Genomic DNA, 22,009 nt, shown 5'->3' with positions numbered 1-22,009 from the left:
CCCCCCCCCCCCCCCTTTTATTTATTTATTTTGTCATTGTACTTAATTTCCTTTCATTACTCTCTCTCTCTCTCTCTCTCTAGGTCTGGGAGGATATTTGAGAGGATCCTCCCTCCAGTGTGGCTGTTGAGTCCACAGCACATTGCAAATTAGTAATAATAGTGGCTGGCCCCGTAAAGCTTCATAAGTGGCACACAAGGGCTCCTTTAGATTGGGCCAGAATTGATCCTAAGGAGAATCTGTGTGATGAGTTGGCCGCACGCACGGCGGAAGAATTGGACATTTCCTTTGAGCTTGTGATCCCAAGTGCCCACACACCTTTAGTTGGGCTGGCTCCGCTCAGGCAAAAGATGGGCATATACTTGAAGATTAGCCTAGCTAGTCAATGGTGAGATAGGAAGCTGTCTTTGATACGGCCTGATATGTATCATATGCGTCATATCAGTATCGGTATCAGCTGTGACACCATTGGTACAATACCCAATTACCTATTACCCTGGGGGTAAGGTTTTAAAGAAAGGAATAGAAATTCGGATTAATCCAGCTGATTTTGATCCGATTCTAATCTTGCAAAGGCTTCTATTTTAAACTCAATTGGTTTGAATTGGGGTGATTTTCAAAAGTTCTTATACAAGATAGTTGGGTTATTCACAGTCGTGGGATTATAACAATACTCTCCCGAGTGGCCGTTCTTTGCGGATTTTGCCTTTGTGAGTGGAGCAGGTTATGATCGACGAAGGTTCAATACCGATTTGAAATTGAACGTACCCTTTTTGAGTCGTGACTCGTGACTAGTGACTCTTGACTCACCAAGTTGGTCACGCTAAAGAAGAGGATAATACTACGACTACTCGGCAGCTACATGCTATTAATACTTGTCTCTACAAAGCAGACAACAGAGAGGCACGTTCGTTGCACTCGGACATGCCACGCAATCTTTTACCCTAACGTGTCAACGCATTATCATTCAACTGTAAACAGTCGACACGTGTAATTCATATATGACATTTATCTCACACACGGGGGACACCGCACACAATTGCTACTTACTAGTCCCCTACCACTACCCTTTCCAGTTTACACCATTTTTGCCTATATAAACATCAACAAGCCCTGCAAACTCAATTCCCTAGTCATTAAGGTCGATCAACCGGTTTTAATTTGTTACCTGAAAAATGTCGTATTTGAGAGACGAATTTGGGAATCCGGTGCGCCTCACAGATGAACACGGAAACCCAGTCCAGCTCAAAGATGAGTACGGTAATCCTATCTACCAACAGGGCACCGACACTGGTGCGTATGGGTACGCTACAACGGGGCAGGGCCACGAGTCTTACCCCACCACCGGAATGGGAACGGGAACGGGAACGGGAACGGAAATTGGTGGTCAGGGTTACGGAGGCGGTGCACCAATGGTCGGGACCGGATGGGTTGATGGTGTGCAGCATCAGCAGCAACTGCATCGCTCCGGCAGCTCTAGCTCTAGCTCTAGCTCAGTAAGTACTCACTACTGGTTTCACGTTGTCATCGTTTTGTTGTTGTATGGTAAGTTTTTGATTTGATAATAATTGTGAAATGGGTTGGTTTTGTAGTCGGAGGACGACGGACAAGGTGGGAGGAGGAAGAAGAGTTTGAAGGAGAAAATAAAAGAGAAGTTGCCTGGAAAACACAAGGACCAGCTGCAAACCACAACCACCACTACTACCACTGCCACTACTGGCGTTGGATCTCACGGGCAGATGCAGCATCATGAGCCGACGCAGGAGCAGCGTCACGAGAAGGGGTTGATGGAGAAGATAAAGGAGAAGCTCCCTGGCCACCACAACTAAATAAACTAGAGGGTTTGGATATATATATATATATATATATATATGTTACAGTAGTGTATTAGGGTTTGTTTTCCGTTATTAGTGTGTTTTGCTTTGTCGCTGTATATTGTAAGTAGGTCACTTTGTTACATGGGCATATGTTTGTTTATGCTCTATTTGGAGTTTTGAACTATCAGTCTTTCCTTCAGGCTTTGTATCTGTGAATTAGAAATGGTACCAAACTATCCTTTAAGATACGATAGAATCGTACAGGCTAAGTACATGTTAACATACTTTTAATTTCAAGTCATCCGGAAAACAAGCGTACGGTTTGATTCACAAAACTGTGAAGAGTACCTGATATGCTGTCATCTATTTAGGATCATTGAGTGTAATAAGGGTCGTTTGATAACATTTTTATCGTTTTTGTTTAAGAAACACGAGAGGAATGGAAATTTAAAAAACACAGAAAAAAAAATGTTTGATAAATTTAGCCTCCAAGACAGCACTCCATGCATCCATTTCTCCATAACCTCAGCAGGGCTGGGAACATGAGCCCAAGACCCCAACACAAGGCCGAACACTTCAGCCCAATTGGTGGATCGAACCCTCCCATGATATAAATTTTTCCATTGAGAACACCAGCGGCGGCGAATTCCGTTTCGACATGCATTTTGGGTCCAATTTCCCATCGACTGAATCGAGTATCGAAGATCCAAACGGTGGAAGATGGGATATCATTTACGGAACCACCAAGGACGTAGATTCTGGGTCCGGTGACAACGAAGGTAGAACCAATGGTTTGAGAAGGGATGGGAGGAACAGGAGAGAGGTTTCTAGGGTTTTGAGGGTTGGATGGGGTATGATCAATGGCGAACCACGAAGGAAGAGCCATGGATGCGGACGTTAACGAAGAACTGTTGGGTACAATTGAGGCGATTGTGAGTAGAGAAGAAGATAGGAGAGCGGAGGAGGGAGCGCCATGATTTGGAGACAAGAGAGAGGTCGATGTGGTAGAAATGAGGGACCCTTGCGATGCATTGCAGGGCTACGTCGTCTAATAGGTTTGGAAACAACAGAGGTTGGTGCGCCATAAGAGGAGTAGATAAGATGAGGAGGAGAAAGGCGGAGTAAGCCGAGTAGAGCCAGGCGGTCAAGATGGGGTAGCAGCGACTCACAATTTTTGGGCATCAAAGCTGTTCTCAGAAACAACGAAACAAGTCATACTTGTTTCGTCATGTTCGTTTCTAGGTCCGTTTCTGGGAACAAAAATCATCATAAATTTTGATTTCTATTTATGAAAACAGGAGAAACAGAACGAGTTTGTCAAACGTTTTTTGTTCCGTTTCTGTCATTTCTTGACACAGAAATGGTAAAAACGCGTTTCTTGAAACGTTATCAAACAGGCCCTAGGCATGTAGCTGTTGTACCATAATCTAAATCTTCTATGAACCAGATGATTTATAGTCGATGCATATGGCAATTGACCAATCAGATTATAGTAAATTTATATTAAAGGATTGATCGTTAATGAAAAGATCATGAAGATAGAATTCATACCAACATTTGGTGGTCAGAGTAAAATTTCAATGAGGCGCTTGGATTATAAATTGACCGTTTTGAACTATGATCAGCAGTCTGACAAAAAATAAGAGTTTGGATTATAAATTGACCATTTTTAACTATGTTCAGTCTGACAAAATATAAGAGTTTGGGAGTTTGGATTATGAATTGATCATTTTTAATAATGGTTAGTTAACTAATCATGATTTTTTATGATTAATTGATCGATTTCAATTTTTTATGGTCAGCTAATCGATTTTGAATTTTTGGTCAGTTTGATCAATTGTCAATCAGTATAATTTGTACAATATTGTGGTTTAACTTCTAGGAAAGTTTTAAAGACGTGGCTTAAGTTAAGGCTGTTTCAACCAATGAAGGGAGTAATTCCAATAACTATCTCACTAAAGATATGATATATGGGTTCTTGTAGTTACAAAACTATTAAAAGAGCATGATCTTTCAAATAAAATTATAAAAAGGATTATGGTGGAAGAAATGATACCATCAATAGATCAAACAAACTCAGATATCAAGTCTATCTTTTATTATTATTTTTTTTCTTCTTTTACATTAGTATTTTCTTTAAGTTATGTACTTCATTTTTTAGTGTAATGATCACATCTCTGATATATTTAATATCAACAGAGACGCATATCACGTTTCTAGTATGTTTAACATCAATACAGATAGTAGATTTTGTTTCTAATATGTTTAACATTAACAGGGACAATAGATTGTATTTTTAATATATTGAATATCAATAGATCGTATTTTTCCTTGTCTATGAGTTACTATCATTTGTCATCTTTTTCAATTTTTGCTTCATGTTTCTGCGAAGAGCATTAAGTCTTTGAAAGAATCAAGGTAAGAGGAGTGTTCACATCTCCTAATTAGAAGTAAAAAACATTCTCTCGAGTCTGGACAACTTTGGTATGTTTGCAATTCCAATATTAACCTTCTACAAGTTTGGTTGCAGAAGAATATATGGTCAACATATTGTTGTAGACAGATTGTAGATTTGTTGCCAACAGTAGCATCTACACCCATTCAAAGCCACCATTGCGAGGAAAGGGGTATATGGATGATTTCTTATTTCATATGTTGCGGGGCAGTAATTGTCCTTGTTTTCTCAAGGGCTATGCAATCAGCAGTCTTTTTGTCTCATGTTATATATTAATGTTTGCATCATCGAATATCATATAAGGGGATTTCTCTCGACCACCGGGAGAGGGTGGTCTACGATCAGCTCAGCCGTTGCTTCTTTGGTTGTAGATCAGCTAGGGCGCGAATCTAGCATCTAACAATTTAACAACAACATTCTAATAAAAGATATTTTTAGATATCGGTAGTTGTCCGGTCGTACCCGAACAATAATATTCCAGAGGGAAATGCACCTAAGATCAAATATTTCAAGCCGGCTTCCGTGGAAAATTCAGACTTTCTTTTTGATGCTGCGATCTTAACCCCACCCTAAGGTCTCTTAACTCAGCCCAACCCTAGGTCGGGCTAGGATATCTCAGCCCAACCCTAGGTCGGGCTAGGATATCTCAGCCCAAGCCTAACTAAACCCAACCCTAATGAACCCTGATTGGGCTGGGTTTAACCCAATCTAGTCTAACCCAATGCTATAGATTATTTGGTTGCTTGATCATGATGCATTGTAGAAGTCAAAGACCAAAGTTTTTGTATATGTATAGATTGTGGAAAACGAAAGACTTTTTTCTATAAATACCCATTAATAATTATTAACATATTTATATGATTATATACTTAATAAATATGGTTGGGTTGTGTTAGATTGGGTCTGATTGGATTGAGAAAAAAGGCTACGGACCCCGCCAACTACCAGCCATGTGTCTCCCTCGCAGTCTCTCTTTCATAGTGAAGAGACCCTTTGCCCATGATTGTTCCCTTATCTTACCTTCAATAACTTTTATTTAAAAAAATCTATAATTACTATTATTATATTTTATCTGGAATTCTTAATCCGTTATAAAATTTGTCCTGAAATTTAACGTCGACACGAATAAGATTTTTCTGAGGCCAATGATGATTACTAGGGGTGTCAAAAAAAAAATAATAATAATATCATACATTGCCTTGCCCTTTTTTTTTGGTCTTGCCTCGCATGAGAAAAATAGGATTACCGTGGTGAATTACAGTCAACCTGGCTCAGTGTCAGCCCAAATCAGGGCTAATTAAAGCTAGGTTGGGCTCAATTGAACACAGTAAAACTGAACCTGGGCTTCGAGATCTGAAGTCTGAACCCAACCTAACTTACTTGGGACTAGGTTGAGCTCAGAACAGGGTTTCAAGAATCGGGGACTCACCGATTTTTGAAACCCCGGATTGCATTTGCACCCCTAGTGCTTTGCGGCGGAGCACCTCGACCCCCCTCCACTCTCCACTCTCCACTCTCCACTCCAGGCCTTGTTTATGTTTATGCACAGAGGCTACTGCTGCTAACTCTCTGTTCACTTCTTCTTTCCCACCTATTTGAAAAACCTTCGTCCGACCCCGATGATCTCTCACCCTCGAGCTCTACTACAGAATAATCCTAAATTCCTTCCCTTATCTCCTCTGATTTCGCCCAAGTCCTTCCGCAACAATCGGAGTGTTCGGTTCTCAGATAATCATTCGCCGCCGCCCCTCGAATTTACAGCTCCGCGGCGGAGAATGTCTGCCTCTTCGATCATGAACCCCGACCAGAACCATCTCCCCAATGGGATCGAAACCGTTCCGTTAGGTTTCGAAGACCAACTCCACCGGTTTGTTGATGTCGCCAATAACCTTGCTGATTCCTCCGGAGCAGTTATTCGCACTTACTTCCGCAAAAGCTTCGAGATTCTCGACAAGGATGACTTGAGTATTCTTTTTTTTTTTTACTCTTTAGAGATTTTGTTGTTATAATTTCATTCATCTTCATCTTCGATGTATATAAATTTTTCAAAAAATTGAAATTGTTACAGGTCCTGTAACAATCGCTGATCGAGAAGCAGAGGAGTCCATGGTTTCAATTATACTAGAGAATTTTCCATCTCATGCAATGTAAGTGATACCATGCGGTTTACCAAATGGGTCCCTACGATATTTCTCTTCTGTGAATATCAGAACCGAGAAATCAAATTATTGTGCAACGGATTATGACTTTGGACCTTCATTATTTATGCTCAAGTTCTGGAGTAAATGCAATTGCAGTTTTGGAGAGGAGAACGGCTGGAGGTGTAAAGAGAAATCTGCTGACTACGTTTGGGTCTTGGATCCTATAGATGGGACGAAGAGTTTCATTACAGGTTTTTTTTTCTCTCTCTCTCTGGACATAAATTGGGTTGTAAGCTTTGAAATTTTAGTACTTAGCCCTTTCCTTCTCCTGGTTCTAGGAAAGCCCTTGTTTGGAACCCTTATTGCTCTTCTATACAAGGGAAAACCGGTATGTTCTGCTTTTAATACTATTTGGTTTGCCACTCCTTTAAGATTCTTGCATTGACATGATTTATAGTTAAAATGGCATACAATTGATACTGGAACAAAAAGCTCTACTAACACGATTACTAACAAATCATGCATTTTCAGATTCTTGGCGTGATTGATCAGCCTATTCTAAGAGAGAGATGGATTGGGGTGAGTGGGAGTAGAACTACATTGAACGGAGAAGAAGTCTCTACACGCTCCTGTGCAAAACTTTCCCAGGCCTATTTGTATGTTTTCCTTATCTTGATATTGTGGTTCTTAGAAAGAGGTGGTGTTTTAGATATTGTGGCATGCCTTCTGTACTTTGTCTATGTTGCACCCAACGGCCAAAACCATAGGTGTTCATGTTCTGTTTGTTTTCTGTTTCTTAGATACACTACAAGCCCACATCTGTTCGGTGGAGATGCTGAAGAGGCATTTGCTCGTGTTAGAAACAAGGTTAGTGTATGACAATTTCCACTGGATTTTGGCTGAAGAAATTGCTGTGATTTCCTCATTGGACTTTCTATTTATCTAGGTAAACAAATTTAAATCCCTGGTTATTCTTACATGTTTACTTCCAATATGTTCTGGTTTATAGGTGAAAGTACCACTATACGGCTGTGACTGTTATGCCTATGCCCTTTTAGCTTCTGGTTTTGTGGATCTTGTTATTGAGTCTGGTCTTAAGGTGAAATGTTTCTTCTCTTTTCCTTATGTATGTGCAGGAGTATTCTTGGCCATATTTGCCTGCGGGGTAACCATTATCTATCATGGACCATCTCTCTATCTCTCTCTCCCCCCCCCCCCCCCCCTTTTTGTATTTGGGGAAGGGGGGGGGGGGGGGTTGACCCATTGTGAATATTTTTTTTAGCTGTGAAAACTCATTAAGCACAAGGGATGATTTACATACTCAAATGCATAAATCAGTTGTCTAAATTACTTTCTTGTAACATGCATTCTGCATGTTTTGTGGATGAGCTCTTCACCCGAGTGCTGCCAGAATGCTCGCAGCTAAACATCCTTTTTTATGAAGTCCATATAATCACCAAGTGATTAATATGATTGGGGACCAATCAAATATCTTCCTCACTAATAAGGTTGATATCTTTCACAGCCATATGATTTCCTGTCACTGATACCGGTTATAGAAGGTGCTGGAGGAGTGATAACTGACTGGAGTGGACATCAACTTCACTGGGAGGCCTCTTCAGATTCTCAAGTAACGAGTACGGTTACTATTTGCTGATTTCTTTCTATTTCTTTCACAGCCATATGGTTGGTGGAATGCTTCATTTTTTATAAAGTTGTGTTCATGGATAGGAAAAGCCTGAGTTAATTCAGACGATTGCGGATTTAGAGGTATGAGGCTTAAAAAAAAAAAAAAAAAAAAGGTGAAGTGGAAAGGATAAATTATTTCTTAAAAAATAAAAATAAAATATATCCTATTCTGAAGAGGTGAAGAATATTTCTTTGTAGTTGCTATGTTGTTGTCAACGATTGGATAGAGTGCTGAAGAGTGTTACATGATAGATATGGCTAAGATTGCTAGTTGGATTCATGTTTAGTGGTTGACTGCTCGCCAGTACAGCCCGAGTCATTTACTAACCTTTAAAAAGAACTCTCCAATCAGGAAGGGATTGAAGAGCAGATACCACAGAACGTCTTTGAACTGTTCATATTCAGTTTCTCAGATCTATCTATTCTAGAATCCAATATGTTGCATCAGAACAAAAAATTCTTGTGAGTGCTGACACGTTATATAGCATGTCACGTAAAATTTCATGCTCCGACTTAGTTTGCTTTGGTGCTCTTAATTTATCCTACTGCATTTTCAGGTTTCAATGTGGTAGCAGCAGGAGATAAACACAATATAGCATGTCACGTAAAATTTCATGCTCCGACTTAGTATTCTTTGGTGCGCTTATTTTATCTTACTGCATTTTCAGGTTTCAATGTGCTAGCAGCAGGAGGTAAACAGCTTCACCAACTGGCTCTAGATTCACTAGAATGGCAGTAGACATTAATTTGAATTGTTGAGAGACACAAGAAAGACACAAGAAAGCCTGTTCTATTTGCCCAAGTTCAGCATCATTTTTGCCCGTTTGCATAAGTTCTCGCTCAATTTCGTATGGTTTCCTTCTATTGTGGAGACGACATATGAACATTTGAAAAGTTGAGTTTGGGAAACTTTATATATTGAAGTATCGAACTTTTCTAACATAAATCTGTGATTCTTTAGGATGACTATATCCTTACATAATGAACTCAGATCAAGTCTAGGTATGAGCCTATTCAGTGGGTATACATTCCTCAGCAGGTTGTTGCTAGAACCAGAAGATCCAGACCAAGATCGAGTTTCTCTGAACTTTCACCATGCGCCAGAAGAGGTGCCACGTCTCCTCTCCCTCTATCTTACCTCCTGTGATAGTGCGGTGCTGTGACGTTTGTACTGTAGGATTTTTTTTTTTTGGGGGGGGAGGGGGTGGGGTGGTGGTGGTGGTGAGGGGTGGTGTGTGGTGTTGGGGGGAGGGAGAGAAATTTATGTATGAAGATTCCAAAAGATATCTACCTTGTTGACCGATCTGTAAAAGCAGGTAGAATTTGACAATTATTTTTAAAGCTTTGGTCTGCTGTAGCTTCCATCTCCGAAGTCTTCCAACTCTGCAGTATGGCATCTATGTTCTCCTACTTTCCTTCATAGAATTATCCTGGGTGACTATAATCGGCCAATGATTCGTCTTGTATCAATTGTTGTGGGGAGAGAATTTGGTTTCAAGTAGTCAGTGTGACCATGTCAGTAGGTGATGTGTGGTGAAAAACAATGAACAGTGGAGAGGAATAGTGGTACTTGGATGATAGTAGTGCTTCTTATGGAGATTGTTTTCCTGTGTTCAATTTAAAGAGAAGTGCCCTCCATTGGGTATAAGAGAGATCACTCTTGGAGCTTCTCAAATAGGCAACAAATTGAGATTGTGTTTCCAGTAGGACTCTCCCAGCTCAGATTCGGAGGGAAATAGTAGGAGACAAGAAGTGACCACTAGCAATTTCGAACACTAAAATGATATTGACTATTACAATAGTATTAAACTCTACCAACCTACAGAGATGTTCAACCATGGTTTCCTAGCCTTACCTGAACACATTCACTACACTACACCCTTGAGCATCCTCTCATATTTCCTTAAATACCTTAGAGCATTCACAAACCCTTCTCTTTTTTTTTTTTCTTTTTTTCAAAAGCCATCTCCTGCAAAATGCTACAGTGAAAGAGATACACGTCCACCGAATGGAAACAGTAAACATCTCTTCTGTCTTACAAGCCGGACTGCCAGTGCTGCTATTTCATTCTGCAGCTACCAAGCACAACACTCAACCCTGGAGGAAATAGAGGAACAAAAACGTCTGTATGGTGTTTGGGTGCAAGCAATTAATAGTAGCCAAGCTGATGATCCGATGGATAAACAGACACGCTGCTGATCAGATAAAGCGAACCATCACTTCTTTAGGCTTGCGAAAGGCTGGAATTGGATGCAAACACCCCTGTGCCCAAAGTCCACACAGTTCGAGCACTATCCAATCTTAAAATGGGATAGGATCTTACTGATAAAAAATGTTTGCTACACCTGCAATCTCCATCCACGCTCAGCAAGTGCTTCACGTACACGACGTGCTGCTTCTGCCATATCATTAAGAGGTGGATAGCTCCAGCTCTCAGATATCTGCAAATGAAAAACCAAGAAAACAAATAATTGAAGTCAGCCCCTCAGTATATTTTGTATTCATCTTAAGCCGGAAAAAAATGATACAGAAAAAAAAGAAGGGTGAAAAAACAAAAGTAATTATTGTTGTGGATAATCATGTCCACCACCACAACTAGGAAATTGTGCTTGCAGAGGGGTTTCATGGGTACAGAAAGTGGATCAAAATACAAAAGGCCAGTAGCCAACCCTCAAGGTGGATATGCACATTCTTTTTCTATTTTCTGAACCATAAAAAGCTTCTGTAACAAAGTACAAAATTGGAAGTCTAATCACGTACATCCTCTTTACCACTAAATGGCCGAACCACGCCTCGTTCCCGAAGAAACTTGTGGAAGTCGGAAAATTTCCATGTAGATCGTTCTGCCCCAATGACATAGACAGCCTTGCTGTGGAATCCAGGCAAAAGAGGAGATGATTTAGATCTACACTTCAATAGTTCTAAACATGGGTAGCCATAGAGGTGGTTCCCAGCATACATACCCAGTGCTGCAAGCCTCACTCAACATACTAACTGAATCTGCTGTGATGACAAAGACATCGGCCCATGCCAGATGCCCCATATGTGGATTTGAGCCTAGAAGTTGTCAAAATACCAGTTAAAAAAAAATCCTCTAGATTCTCCAAAAAAGATTTACATCTGTTTTCAAAGGCCAACGAAACTGTGATTACCTTCCCCATCCCAAATGTAAACCTTTGGATGACAACTGAGTTCTTTAATCAAAATGTTGGCTACCTGTTTACAACATCATTGAAAAAAATTTAGTACCACTGAGGAAATGGAAGGAAAATTGCTAGAAAAAATAATACCTTCCGAGGAGTCCTCCTAGAGAAAGATATTCTCAGGCTTCCACAGCTTGCAAGCACATTCTGTAGTGACAAAGTTAATTGCTTGGCAAGGTCCACACCATAGCGGCAGTGTCCTATGGTAAAATGTGCACAAAGTATTAGCTCTTGATAATCTGGAACTTACCAAGAATGCAAACTAAACAGAATGAGAAAACCCAGGAAAGTGGCACCAAATTCAAGTATCTGCAAACAAATGTGGGTATTAACATACTCCAATGTAGAAAAGTCGGAACAAGAAAAACTTCCTATATATTACTAAAGACGCAAAAGTTCTCTTATCAACGCAAAATGTTACTAATTAAAATAAATAGGGGAAATCCTTTGCCTTACATTTTTTTCCCTGTTCTAATCATTGGGGAACAAAAGGAGCCAAAGTTGAAACAGTCACTGCAAGTAAAAAGCTGCAAAGTGCAGTTGGTGAGATTGTGGTGTGATAAGTCCACGCTAACTAGGAGGTCTCGAGTTCAAGTCTCCTGGCTATTATCTTCCCACTCACCCTTCTATAGTGTACCTATCTAAAAAAAAAGAGCTGCAAAGCATGCTCTCAACAAGCCTATGATTCTAGACATTGCTCCATACCGCCTAAAAGTTGATTTAAATTATCCAGAAGCCAATCAAGCACGGTACTGTTGGCATATTTGCAGAATAATCTTATGCTAGTCCAGTAGTTAGTGGAAATCTTTAGAGACCAGCGAAAAGTAGGTTTACCTTTTTTTTTAAGGAGAATATTTCCCACAAGTTCAATGACAACCATCAACAAGTCAGATCTGTTCATCAATTCTGTCGATTGCAATATCTCTGCTTGCTAATCTGATTCTGTTTTGATTTAATCTCACATCTCACATATCTGCTGATCTGTTTTCATTCCAAAATGATACATTGGTTTCTGTTTCATTGATCTCTGAAATTTCTGAATTCAGATCTGGAATCCCTGATCTATTTCTACATCTCAAGTTCTGCTGTTTACTTTCTTAACAGAACAAGGACTCTCCTGTTTTTCCATATCCTGACATCAGATTTTCTTCAAATTCTGCAAGAATGTTCTATCATCAAAATAGACAACTCGACCTGATTTTTTAACCAATGTGAGTTTTCTCTGAGTTATAGAATTTCTCCTTTGACTGTTCTATTTTGATCCTGTTCAAGCTAATTTCCTGCTGGATTATTCCTCGTTCGAATTTAGTCTCCTTTAACAAGTGATACATTGAAAAAGCATATATTGCAATACAACTATGGAGCTATGACAAACATCAGATGGAAAAGAAAATTACTCGTAGGCCCGCCTATGTTTACAACAAGAAAAGGCTTTGGAAGAGGTGCCAACTCATCATGCCAAGCAGTAGCAGCCCCCCGGAGTGCAGCAGAATCAGCCTGATGTAGAGCTCCCACCGTGAGGACCTGACATTCAATTTTTCAAGCCTCAGAAAAATGAGCAAAGATGAATTATAAAATGAAGCTAACAACCTCATTAAGGTCAAAAATTCTCTGAAAAATGAAACCTAATGGATAAATATTGTGTAGTCAAGGAACATACAACATGTCTATCTGGAGGTTCATGTGGAGTTATCCACCTTCGGCGAAACCGAGGAATCTGTTCTTGTGCTTGAGGAGTCAATGGGTAGTAGTCATGCTGAGGAGTAATCACCAGATCAAACCTATTCAAATGTGATCTTGGATGTTGTATCTAAAAGTAAAATGCCAAAAATTACTGCTTGTCAGACACTGAAATATTTATTACCAACAACAGAGCAAAAAACAGTCCCACAAAATCCATTGCATGTATGAAACATATAGAGGTACAATGTTTTTTTTTTTTTTTTTTTTGGGTTGAATTTAGAGGTACAATAAAACTAAATAAAATGAAGCAAATTTACAATTTTAAAGAAAAACAGATCAAATGAATGCAAATGCTTTGCAAAACCAAAAAAAAGGTTGGCCACCCATACAACTCATAATTCGAATTAGCTGTAAAACATAAGCACATCACAAACTTCCTTCCCCAAACACAGAAGTTAAAACTAAAATCACCTGAAGCAGCTTTAGTTGCTTCATTAATATTTATACAATACATGGTGAGAGCTGCCTCTCAAAGGGAGGAGCACAAATGATTAATCTGAGGAATATAATGTTAGTTATCATGTTACTATCCAGAGCTGCACCTAGATTTTTCAAATGAAATGTACAATGGAAAAGAAATGTTCCAGAAATAAGAAATAAATACTCCCGCCTTCTCACAAAGATAATTTTGTTTGAGGTTTTTTATTGTTGCAAAATGTTTGTCCATTGTAAAAGCAAGAAATGAAGCTTTTTCAGATTTCCCCTAATGCCCCCTATTTAGTCATCTAGACATTTATTTAAGATCAATTTCCATAATTGTTTCCCACTATTATGTGAGCTAAATCAATGGAGGCAATGTTGGAAATCAATTTTAAATTAGTGGGTAGTTAATACATTAATGACAACCTCCTTAATATGTGTGCTTTTTCAAATAAGACAGTCTTTGTGGGATGAAGGAAATAAATAGATTATTTTTTTTATTATCTACACATACAGCACAATGACAAGTAAAACATGTGCAAACAGCAAAGATGTACCTGGACCACAAAAACATTTTCAGGAGCTAATCGCTTTATGGAGCTTACTACAGATATGGTGTCACGGCCAGAAGCAACCACCGACAAAGGGCCATCCCTGGAAGAAATAATAAAGCCATGCAGGAAACTAAGGTACTGCATAACAGGGTGTCAAAGTCAATAAACCACAGACGCTTAAAATGCATGGAAAGAAACTTTGGTATGAAATAAAGTTGATGGAGATGGTTCCCCACAAAGCCAGTGTGGGGAGGAATCTGCACACCACACCAATGGCTGTACGGAGAACTGTATCATCCGCATGGGGCCCACATGGTCACAGTGATAGAATAATAAAAAAGTCTCATGTGAGAGGGAAAATAGTACCCTGGTGTCGTGGGAAAATATTTCCCTAGAGTATAATGTGAAAACTAAATCTATAATTGGACTTAAATTATTATTTAGATTCTTTAGAGGTTTTTCCTTTTTTCTACTCTTGCGAACATTTAATTGGAGACATGCGACTAAAATTGATTGCACGTCTCATGTTTACCAAATCAATAAGCTACGCAGTTAGCTAACATGGACTTCTCAAAATCTATTTTGATGTTTCATTGGTAAAAAACGAACTGCAACAAACCAAAATCTGAAAAGGTTCAATGCCTTGGTAAGAGGATCAAATCCCACTACTCATTCTACTTTGCAGATTCAATACAAACATTCATGGAAGAAAGTCAAAACTGCTCTCTCATTTTTAAGCCTCCCTAATCATGACAAAACAGGTTATTCCTCATGCATAAGAAAAGGAAAAAATATATATATATTTGACACGTGTGCATTAAACCAGAAAGGAGACATACTTCTCAAAAGTCTCACGAGCAATTGTTGCTATCTGTTTTGCATCAGCTTCTAGAACAGTTGACAAGCCTGAACTCCGACCATTTTCAGCAGCAACGGGAACCAGCTTCCTTGCCCCAGCTGTTAGAAATCGTGACTCACCACAAATCCTCTTAATTACATAGTTTAACTTTTTGTGGAGAGAAACCGGGAGCCAATGGAGCCACTTGTTGAGTCTGCCAGTTGGCCTTGTAACGCGCTGCAGTGCAATCAAGATGCGAGTCATTGGAATGTGATAAAATATCATACATAGTGTAAAACCAGATCTTTTATTGTTGTTTTCGAAACAACAGCTAATACTTGTGAAAAGAATAAGAATCCAGTTTCCAATAAACATAAGGTATTTCACTTCATTCTTTATCAGGAGCACAATAATATTAACAGGCACATGTTACACTTATAACTGCCAAAAATATTTCTTTGAAGATTTTTTTTTTCCTTCCCCCAAGTGAGGAGAATGGTTGATGACAGAATTTATTGACAAAGAACAAGGAAAGCATATCACCCCCAGAACGCACAAAAAGGAAAAGATAAAATAAACAAGTGTCTGGAGACAATTTGACAAGATTGGGAGTAGGCCAAGACATATATCATTGTTTAGGGATAATCATTTTGCTATCCTTTGCAGTGTATCAACAACTGAGCTGCAGGCAACCAGACTTTCCAATTAACCAAGTATACAATTAATGTTGCAACAAATGATCTCTCATTTACAATACAACTTTGATATAATGATCTAAGCCTTTGTGATAATTTAACAGAGAAATATAAGCGACAGTCAGAAAATTATATAATTTAATAAAAACAGTAAAACACTCATCCAAGGCTACTACCACCACACTGGCTTCTGGTATTCAGAAGGCCAACAGTATTTGAGAACTAGTAATCACTTCAAAATAGATAAATGTCTCATAACAAAAATATACAGCATACGAATGGTAAAATATGAATATTGAAATCTACCTCCCAACCCCCTTCTCAACATTAAAAAGAAGAAAATAACACAATATCCAGAATCGATAGGCCAATCTAACTGAGTTTGTGCATAATTAAAGGAAAATACTGAAAATAGAAAATGCAGAATTTTCAATAACTAACAGAACAATGATGGAGGGAGGGGGGGTGAGTAAGAAGTTTTAAATCGGACAGATAACAGAAACAAGGGCAAGTAAAACTTACATAGAACGACTGCCTATCTGAAAACCCGAGAGCGCGAACCAATCCAATACTCTGATTCTCCGAACCAGCAAAACCATTTCCTACTATAACTGCCCGCCTAATAACACTGTAAATCCCACCTTCGAAAATCTCCGGCATGCGCAGAGAACCACTAGGCGGTTCAGGAAGTCTAATTGCCCAAATCAGATGCTAAAACTTTGAGCAAACCCATTCAATCAAACAGCATACATGATCAGATTCTTAAAGCTAGGGTTTTCGGATCTCTCTTCTTATAATGGAAACTCAGTTACTAAAAAACAGGATTATGAGTTCCTTCCTCGTTTTCAAATGAATCAATTCCCACTTCGAAACCAGCTTCAAAACATTATAACGAACACAATCTCAATCTCAATCGAGTCAATAAATCATTAGCGTTTCGCGTTTACAGAGTTTTCTCTGACTTGGGTTGCCTGCATTCTGAAAAAAAAACAGATTGTCCGTTAAAGGATTTTCTACTCCGATATGTCGAAGGAATGCCGCTAGTGGTGGACAGCGCCGGCGACCGAGCGGCTCATCAGTGTCACGGACTCGTCACATGAGTCAGTAGTCATGAACTCATGACTACTTGAGTGTGACCCTCCCCTGCCCCATGCACACAATGGGCATATGGGCCTTTGTAGCCACTTGACCAGAAAAGAGGGTGGGGCAAGTGCACGAGGCGTGCATTTGTGCCAAGGATGGAAATGTGCTGTGGAGCATGCTTGTGAGTTGTGTGTGACGGCTTAAGGGCTGATGGCAGGTCATTCTGCTCAGGAAGGCACAAAGGTGTTCCTGTGTGCGTGTGTAGACTGTAGACACCTCATTTTGTCACCTCCAGAGGTTGTTTAGACAATGATGAGTCCCCGTCGAGGTATAAAAACCTACTATATATGGGGATTCGCATTCACCTATATATGGATTTGCGTTCACCAATCATCAATATAACTGAGGTGCCTACATATGCCCACACAAGCTCCGACAATGATGAGTCCCCTTCAAGGCATGGAAGCTTTGTATCTATGGATTTGGGAGATTTCTCATACTTTCGAATACATTCACGAATCATCTATGTAAAATAACCAAATACCCTGGGAGAGAAAATATTATTAACTTAAGATTTTTTATCCTGGAAATTTACTAGCATGTCCGAATGTCTTATTATTTAGTTAAGCAAGGTATCCAGGATGGCCATGGGAGCAATTTCCCATGTTGTATGACATTATTAAGCTCTATACAATCTTGTGGGTCTGCACCGAAATTAAAGAAGGGATCGTAGTATAATTTCTGTTGCTCATATTCAGAAGGAAACAGCTTCATTCCAAATCTGAAGAGACCACCTTTAAGAGGAGACATTTCACACCTTAAAATTGCAGCATCAACCTAATTTTGATGTAATGAAATTGTGGCATCAATTAAATCACAGGTATTGTATTGCCCAAAATATGTAAATCAAAGAAGTTAGGATGAGAAAATATGCCTATACACCAGTTTTGGCTGATTGCTCAGGTATCATTGTGATATTAAAGGATATGACCAAAGAACCACCCACCAAGCACAAGGAGTTGATGTATTAATTTAGTTTAAAATGATGACTGCCTTTTCCCTTAAAACAAACCATTGAAAAGGGAAATGCTCCCTCAGTGACTGGCTGAAATTTTTGTAAACATATCCCAAGGTCCCAGCACACCTGTCTAGTTTCAGCCCAATCCCAAGTTAACCAATTGAAAATAGAAGATATTGAAAATCAAGGACTATCAAGAAGGTGCACAAAGTAACGAGAATACTGAGAGAATTCATGACGTTAATGGAACGGCATGTGATTGAAATTGGAGCAGAACTTTGACATACGACAAATACACAGATTTACCAACCCATAACCGTAAACTACACATCCCCCGAAAAAAAAGATTAATTCCCCAAAAAAAAAGAGAAATGATAGAGATTATGTGTTCATCTCGACTCAAACGGGCAGTCCATAGATTCAATAATACTCTGCAGTCCTGATTTATAAGTTGGATGAAGTAGCCTTACTCCTAGTTCATTCTTCATACGATCATTGCGAACTCGTTTCTCTCCCCTTGTTATTTTCTTCTGGATAACTGATTCTCCATCATCAGGCAAAGTACCCTGCTTAATATGGTCAGGCCATTTTTCCTGGACCAAGGTCCGTGCAAATGTGAACACCTCCTCACGAGGGGCTGGGTCATCATCAACAACATTGTATATTTTCCTGAAACATTGCCATATATGGGGTCAGTTGCTTATGGTAATTGACAGTCACTGGGGCACATGCACTAATCTATCAGATAACTTTTTAGCCCTACTTGGTTGGGATAAGGCAATGGCAACATTCACTTAATCAAAATGAACATTCATGTTATTCCTTCTCACTTTTGCTAGAACTAAAGGTCACACTGAACTCTTGAAGTTCAGTAGCTTTTTTGGTCACTTTTTTCAAGATGGCATTTCTCACCAACTGCGCGCATGTGGCAAATTAGTATGAGCTTGACAATGGTAATGAGAGAAGCCTACCCCAATGATGGCTTGTTGATACTGGCTTTCAGTGCTTGACAAATGTCAGCCACATGAACTCGTGATGTGTATTTCCTGGTCTCCCTCATCCTCTGCCCTGCTGTTAGAGAATCCTGCTTGATTATGGTATCCAAAGCACTGGAAGAAAATTGATTAGTTAATAAAAGAGTGAATTAAAAGCATACAAAGCTAGAGGGCATCAAGAAGAAGCTCTGGTTGATGAGCAAACAGAGTCTGGCAGAATCAAATATCACCAAGAATTTCACAAAAACATAACAATTCTGAATAAAATGAGGATGCTGGTAGCATTCACAAGTGAGAGACTAACTACAGGAGAAAGGATTAATCAGATAAAAACTTGGGATTGAGCATAAATTTCTTTCTGGGAAATGGAAAAGCTGACATCATTTAAACCCCAATTTGAGAGCCAAATAAATGGTTTTCCCCGAAGGCTCAGTTCTTTCCATGGAAATTTATTTCCTGGAAAATAAACCTTTAGTTATAAGATTAACTCTGTGTTTCTTTGCATTTATCTTTTTTCCTCATTTTACATGACAAGGGAGCATTTATTAGTATTGGAGATTGAGGAAATAATTCAACCAAATGATGGTGTTGGTGTCCTTTCTGAATGGCAATTGTCTGATTTTGACCAAGATACAATCCTCTGTCAGAAAATAGCATCCAGAAAATTTAGTTGGAATACAAATTCAAAATACAATATGAATGCAAAGGCAGCCCCATTCCAGTGGTTAATCAAATGATAACATGTATAAACATTTGCATGGAACAAATCTTACATGAGAACAATATGCATCAAGAATATGTAATCTCCAGACAAACCTTCTGCCAGGACCATAGATACCCCCAAGCCGCATTACTTGCACTGAAACCCCAAGAGAATGGCCCAGATCCAACCATCCATCCTCAGCAGCCAACCTTGCTTTAGCTGATTCAGTTAGATTATTCAGTGGATAACTGTCACATGACCACACAGTTTTTTAGTGACGATTGTGCCTAACTTACTCATCTACAGTTTATATGTAACTCATGACTTCAGGTAGATTTGCTTACTCCTCATTTACCCATGCACCACCACAATCTCCATAAACACCTGCTCTTGAACAAAAAGCACATCAATGATTGCCCAAAGCCATGGTTCAAAATTCAAACTATTTAGACAAATAGGAAGCTGACTGTCAATTCAGTTTGAGTGAACATCTTGACATTCCCAGAAAGCAGAGAAGAAGATCCTAGACTTTCCAGGTTGCTGACAATGCTATAAAGCATACAAAAGTTAAGGGTGCTAACTTCATTTCATGTTCAAATTCCAAAACAACAATTACTCAAAGTACCTGATGTAGCTCATATCCAAAAGGCAAAATAGTATAGAAGATAAAAGAGAGTTATATTGCAAAAGAAGGAACCGAATAAAGGATAAGGTCAAAGATGACAATCTACAAGGGCCAGAGAGGGCCACTTAACTTGGGGTTTCTCTTAAGGACTCACTCACCCAAGCGTAGGACTCAATCACTATTAAAGGACCTCAAACTCACCATGGGGCTCACATGGCTCTCCCAAAAATACAAGGTATATAAGCATTCATTAATGCTTCTACAAACTAAATACTATATATATATATATATACACATATGGAAACTGTTTGAATAGATCCATTGGAAAAGAGCGATTGCCGATGCCTTGGAAGAGTACATTTAAAAGGGGGAAAAAACCATTACCTAAGAAAGACGTTGGACGAGAGAGAAAGTGGAGTGGAGTGGGCATTAAATACTTGTGATATGGTTCCATCACTTCCCCCTGCTTTGAAAGAATTCATCTTTGAACTTGAAACAATCATCATTTTCCTGAGCGCCAAATTAATGCAAGTAATCCTTCTGTTGCGCTCCGTTGAACACTGGAGGCATACTCCCATCCACTGGAATAGTGAAACAATCATCGGTAACCTTCTCCATCGTCAAACTCATTTATTACTTTCAGGTCGATTTTGGAACTTGCTCATCACAAGAATCGAAACTTGCTCAGATACCAAATTGATGCAACTCAATAAAAAATGAAAAATATGATAGAAGATGAAGGAATGTTTCGTTGCAAAATAAGGGACCATATAAAGGATAACAAGGGTTAGAGAGGACCATTTAACTCTTGGTTCTCTTGGTTCTCTTGGGGACTCATTCGCCCAAGTGTGAGACTCACTCATCACTAAAGGACCTCAAACTCACCATGAGGTTCACATGGCTGTCCCAAAAAATTCAAGGTACATAACCATTCATTATTCTTCTATAAATCAAAATACAAACATATATAAGGGAGGGAAAAAAAGAATCGTTAGAATAGAGACGTTGAAAAAGAGCCATTGGAGATGCCCTGAAAAGAGTGAATTTGAAAAAAAAAAATCCATTACTTGAGAAAGATGTTAAAACAGAGGGAGAAAGTAGAGTGGGTGTTAAATACTAGTGACCAATGCTACATCACTAATGATAACGATAGCATGATGTCATAAGCATTTATTGCTTGTGACTCCACTTTTCTCTCCATTTCAAACAGTTTTACCAAACGCTCTATTTCAACAACTTTTTTCAACGGCTCTATTTCAACGACTCTTTTCCAACGACACTTTTTCACATTTTCTTATATATTTGTATTTTTTGTTTATAAAAAAAAATAAGTAAATGAGTATTTTTGTATTTTGGGTGAGCATGTGAACCCAATCTGAGTTTGAAGTTCTCTAGTGATGAGTGAGTCTCACACTTAGACCCATAGTAGTGATCATCTCTAACCCATTAGTTAAGTGTCCTCCCTGACCCTTGTTATCAAATATGTCCATTTTTTTTTATTTTTTACTCTATTTTGAATTCTCATTTTTTTTTTTTTTTTTAGTTGCATCAACTTGATAACAAAGCAAGTTCTGATTCTGTAGAACCATGTAGAGGGGTAGAGGACAAGTTGAAGAAATTTGATCATTGATATTTGGATGAAAATTTGACACTTTAAAACTCGAGGACAAGTTCTTTCAAGCAAAGGAAAATGATGACATCAGCATGATGTCATGAATATTTATTGCTCATAGCTCCACTTTTCTCTCTTCTCCAATGGCTCTTTTCCAACAACTTAATTCATCATTTTTTTCTTGTAGAAGTGCAAATGAATGAGCATTTTTGTACTTTTGGGTGCACAATGTGAACCCCAATGTGAATTGTGATTCTCTTATGGTAAGTCCCACTTGGGTGAGTGTGTTCCCAAGAGAGTCAAAGTTAAATGATTCTCTCTGACCCTTACGTTATAGGGTCTTCTCTGACCCTCATTATCCTGAATTTCTCTTTATTTTCAAGTTTACTTCTTCTTCTTCTTCTTTTTTTTTTTTTTT

The 22,009-nt window shown here is 38.9% G+C and overlaps 4 protein-coding genes and 1 pseudogene across 6 annotated transcripts in view; 2 read left to right on the top strand and 3 right to left on the bottom strand.

Annotated features, from left to right (window-relative positions):
• Positions 1 to 73: 73 nt before the first annotated feature.
• LOC122090472 (late embryogenesis abundant protein-like) lies at positions 74 to 2,065 on the top strand. Its single transcript, XM_042660070.1, has 2 exons — positions 74 to 1,496; positions 1,593 to 2,065. Exons 1-2 carry the CDS (start codon positions 1,176 to 1,178, stop codon positions 1,827 to 1,829), a joined length of 558 nt encoding a protein of 185 aa, XP_042516004.1. The 5' UTR covers positions 74 to 1,175; the 3' UTR covers positions 1,830 to 2,065.
• A 233-nt stretch (positions 2,066 to 2,298) lies between these two features.
• On the bottom strand, positions 2,299 to 2,941 carry LOC122092239 (annotated as a pseudogene).
• A 2,795-nt stretch (positions 2,942 to 5,736) lies between these two features.
• Positions 5,737 to 9,048, top strand: LOC122091979 (bifunctional phosphatase IMPL2, chloroplastic-like). Of its 2 annotated transcripts, XM_042662250.1 has the most exons (9): positions 5,740 to 6,237; positions 6,341 to 6,419; positions 6,570 to 6,664; positions 6,752 to 6,801; positions 6,945 to 7,069; positions 7,214 to 7,280; positions 7,423 to 7,512; positions 7,939 to 8,050; positions 8,771 to 9,048. In XM_042662250.1, the coding sequence occupies exons 1-9, from the start codon at positions 5,892 to 5,894 to the stop codon at positions 8,839 to 8,841; spliced, it is 1,035 nt and encodes a 344-aa protein (XP_042518184.1). In that variant the 5' UTR covers positions 5,740 to 5,891; the 3' UTR covers positions 8,842 to 9,048. The 2 variants fall into 2 exon arrangements, with proteins under 2 accessions (XP_042518185.1, XP_042518184.1); XM_042662251.1 differs by lacking the exon at positions 7,423 to 7,512 and having other exon boundaries at positions 5,737 to 6,237.
• Positions 9,049 to 9,855: 807 nt separating this feature from the next.
• Positions 9,856 to 16,969, bottom strand: LOC122091977 (mitochondrial fission protein ELM1-like). 2 transcript variants are annotated; one of them, XM_042662248.1, is made up of 10 exons: positions 16,078 to 16,969; positions 14,862 to 15,097; positions 14,074 to 14,122; positions 12,966 to 13,115; positions 12,703 to 12,829; positions 11,393 to 11,505; positions 11,255 to 11,318; positions 11,066 to 11,159; positions 10,863 to 10,971; positions 9,856 to 10,543 (listed from the first exon to the last, which is right to left on the bottom strand). In XM_042662248.1, the coding sequence occupies exons 1-10, from the start codon at positions 16,213 to 16,215 to the stop codon at positions 10,442 to 10,444; spliced, it is 1,182 nt and encodes a 393-aa protein (XP_042518182.1). In that variant the 5' UTR covers positions 16,216 to 16,969; the 3' UTR covers positions 9,856 to 10,441. The 2 variants fall into 2 exon arrangements, with proteins under 2 accessions (XP_042518182.1, XP_042518181.1); XM_042662247.1 differs by having other exon boundaries at positions 14,026 to 14,122; positions 16,078 to 16,954.
• Positions 16,970 to 17,879: 910 nt separating this feature from the next.
• Positions 17,880 to 22,009, bottom strand: part of LOC122091978 (protein YeeZ) — a 6,062-nt gene continuing 1,932 nt past the window's right edge. The window contains exons 5-8 of the mRNA XM_042662249.1: positions 19,699 to 19,738; positions 19,468 to 19,602; positions 18,628 to 18,765; positions 17,880 to 18,325 (exon numbers count right to left, since the gene is read on the bottom strand). Coding sequence (XP_042518183.1) covers positions 18,046 to 18,325; positions 18,628 to 18,765; positions 19,468 to 19,602; positions 19,699 to 19,738 — 593 coding nt within the window. The 3' untranslated portion in view covers positions 17,880 to 18,045. The remainder of the gene's footprint in view (positions 18,326 to 18,627; positions 18,766 to 19,467; positions 19,603 to 19,698; positions 19,739 to 22,009) is intronic.

The sequence above is a fragment of the Macadamia integrifolia genome, chromosome 10 (genome assembly GCF_013358625.1).
Source record: "Macadamia integrifolia cultivar HAES 741 chromosome 10, SCU_Mint_v3, whole genome shotgun sequence".
Classification (NCBI taxonomy): domain Eukaryota; kingdom Viridiplantae; phylum Streptophyta; class Magnoliopsida; order Proteales; family Proteaceae; genus Macadamia; species Macadamia integrifolia.
Note: the sequence above shows the minus strand (reverse complement) of the source record. Positions and strands in the feature narration are given on the sequence as shown.

Bases quoted from the DNA above. Each gene is read 5' to 3' on its own strand.
- LOC122090472 (XM_042660070.1), top strand. From the start codon at position 1,176: ATGTCGTATTTGAGAGACGAATTTGGGAATCCGGTGCGCCTCACAGAT. The intron at 1,497-1,592 runs GTAAGTACTCAC...TTGGTTTTGTAG, and splicing joins CTAGCTCTAGCTCTAGCTCA to TCGGAGGACGACGGACAAGG.
- LOC122091979 (XM_042662250.1), top strand. From the start codon at position 5,892: ATGATCTCTCACCCTCGAGCTCTACTACAGAATAATCCTAAATTCCTT. The intron at 6,238-6,340 runs GTATTCTTTTTT...AAATTGTTACAG, and splicing joins TCTCGACAAGGATGACTTGA to GTCCTGTAACAATCGCTGAT. The intron at 7,513-7,938 runs GTGAAATGTTTC...TATCTTTCACAG, and splicing joins TTATTGAGTCTGGTCTTAAG to CCATATGATTTCCTGTCACT.
- LOC122091977 (XM_042662247.1), bottom strand. From the start codon at position 16,215: ATGCCGGAGATTTTCGAAGGTGGGATTTACAGTGTTATTAGGCGGGCA. The intron at 13,116-14,025 runs GTACATCTTTGC...TTTTACTTTTAG, and splicing joins AAAATGTTTTTGTGGTCCAG to ATACAACATCCAAGATCACA. The intron at 11,319-11,392 runs GTATTATTTTTT...TGTTGTAAACAG, and splicing joins CTAGGAGGACTCCTCGGAAG to GTAGCCAACATTTTGATTAA.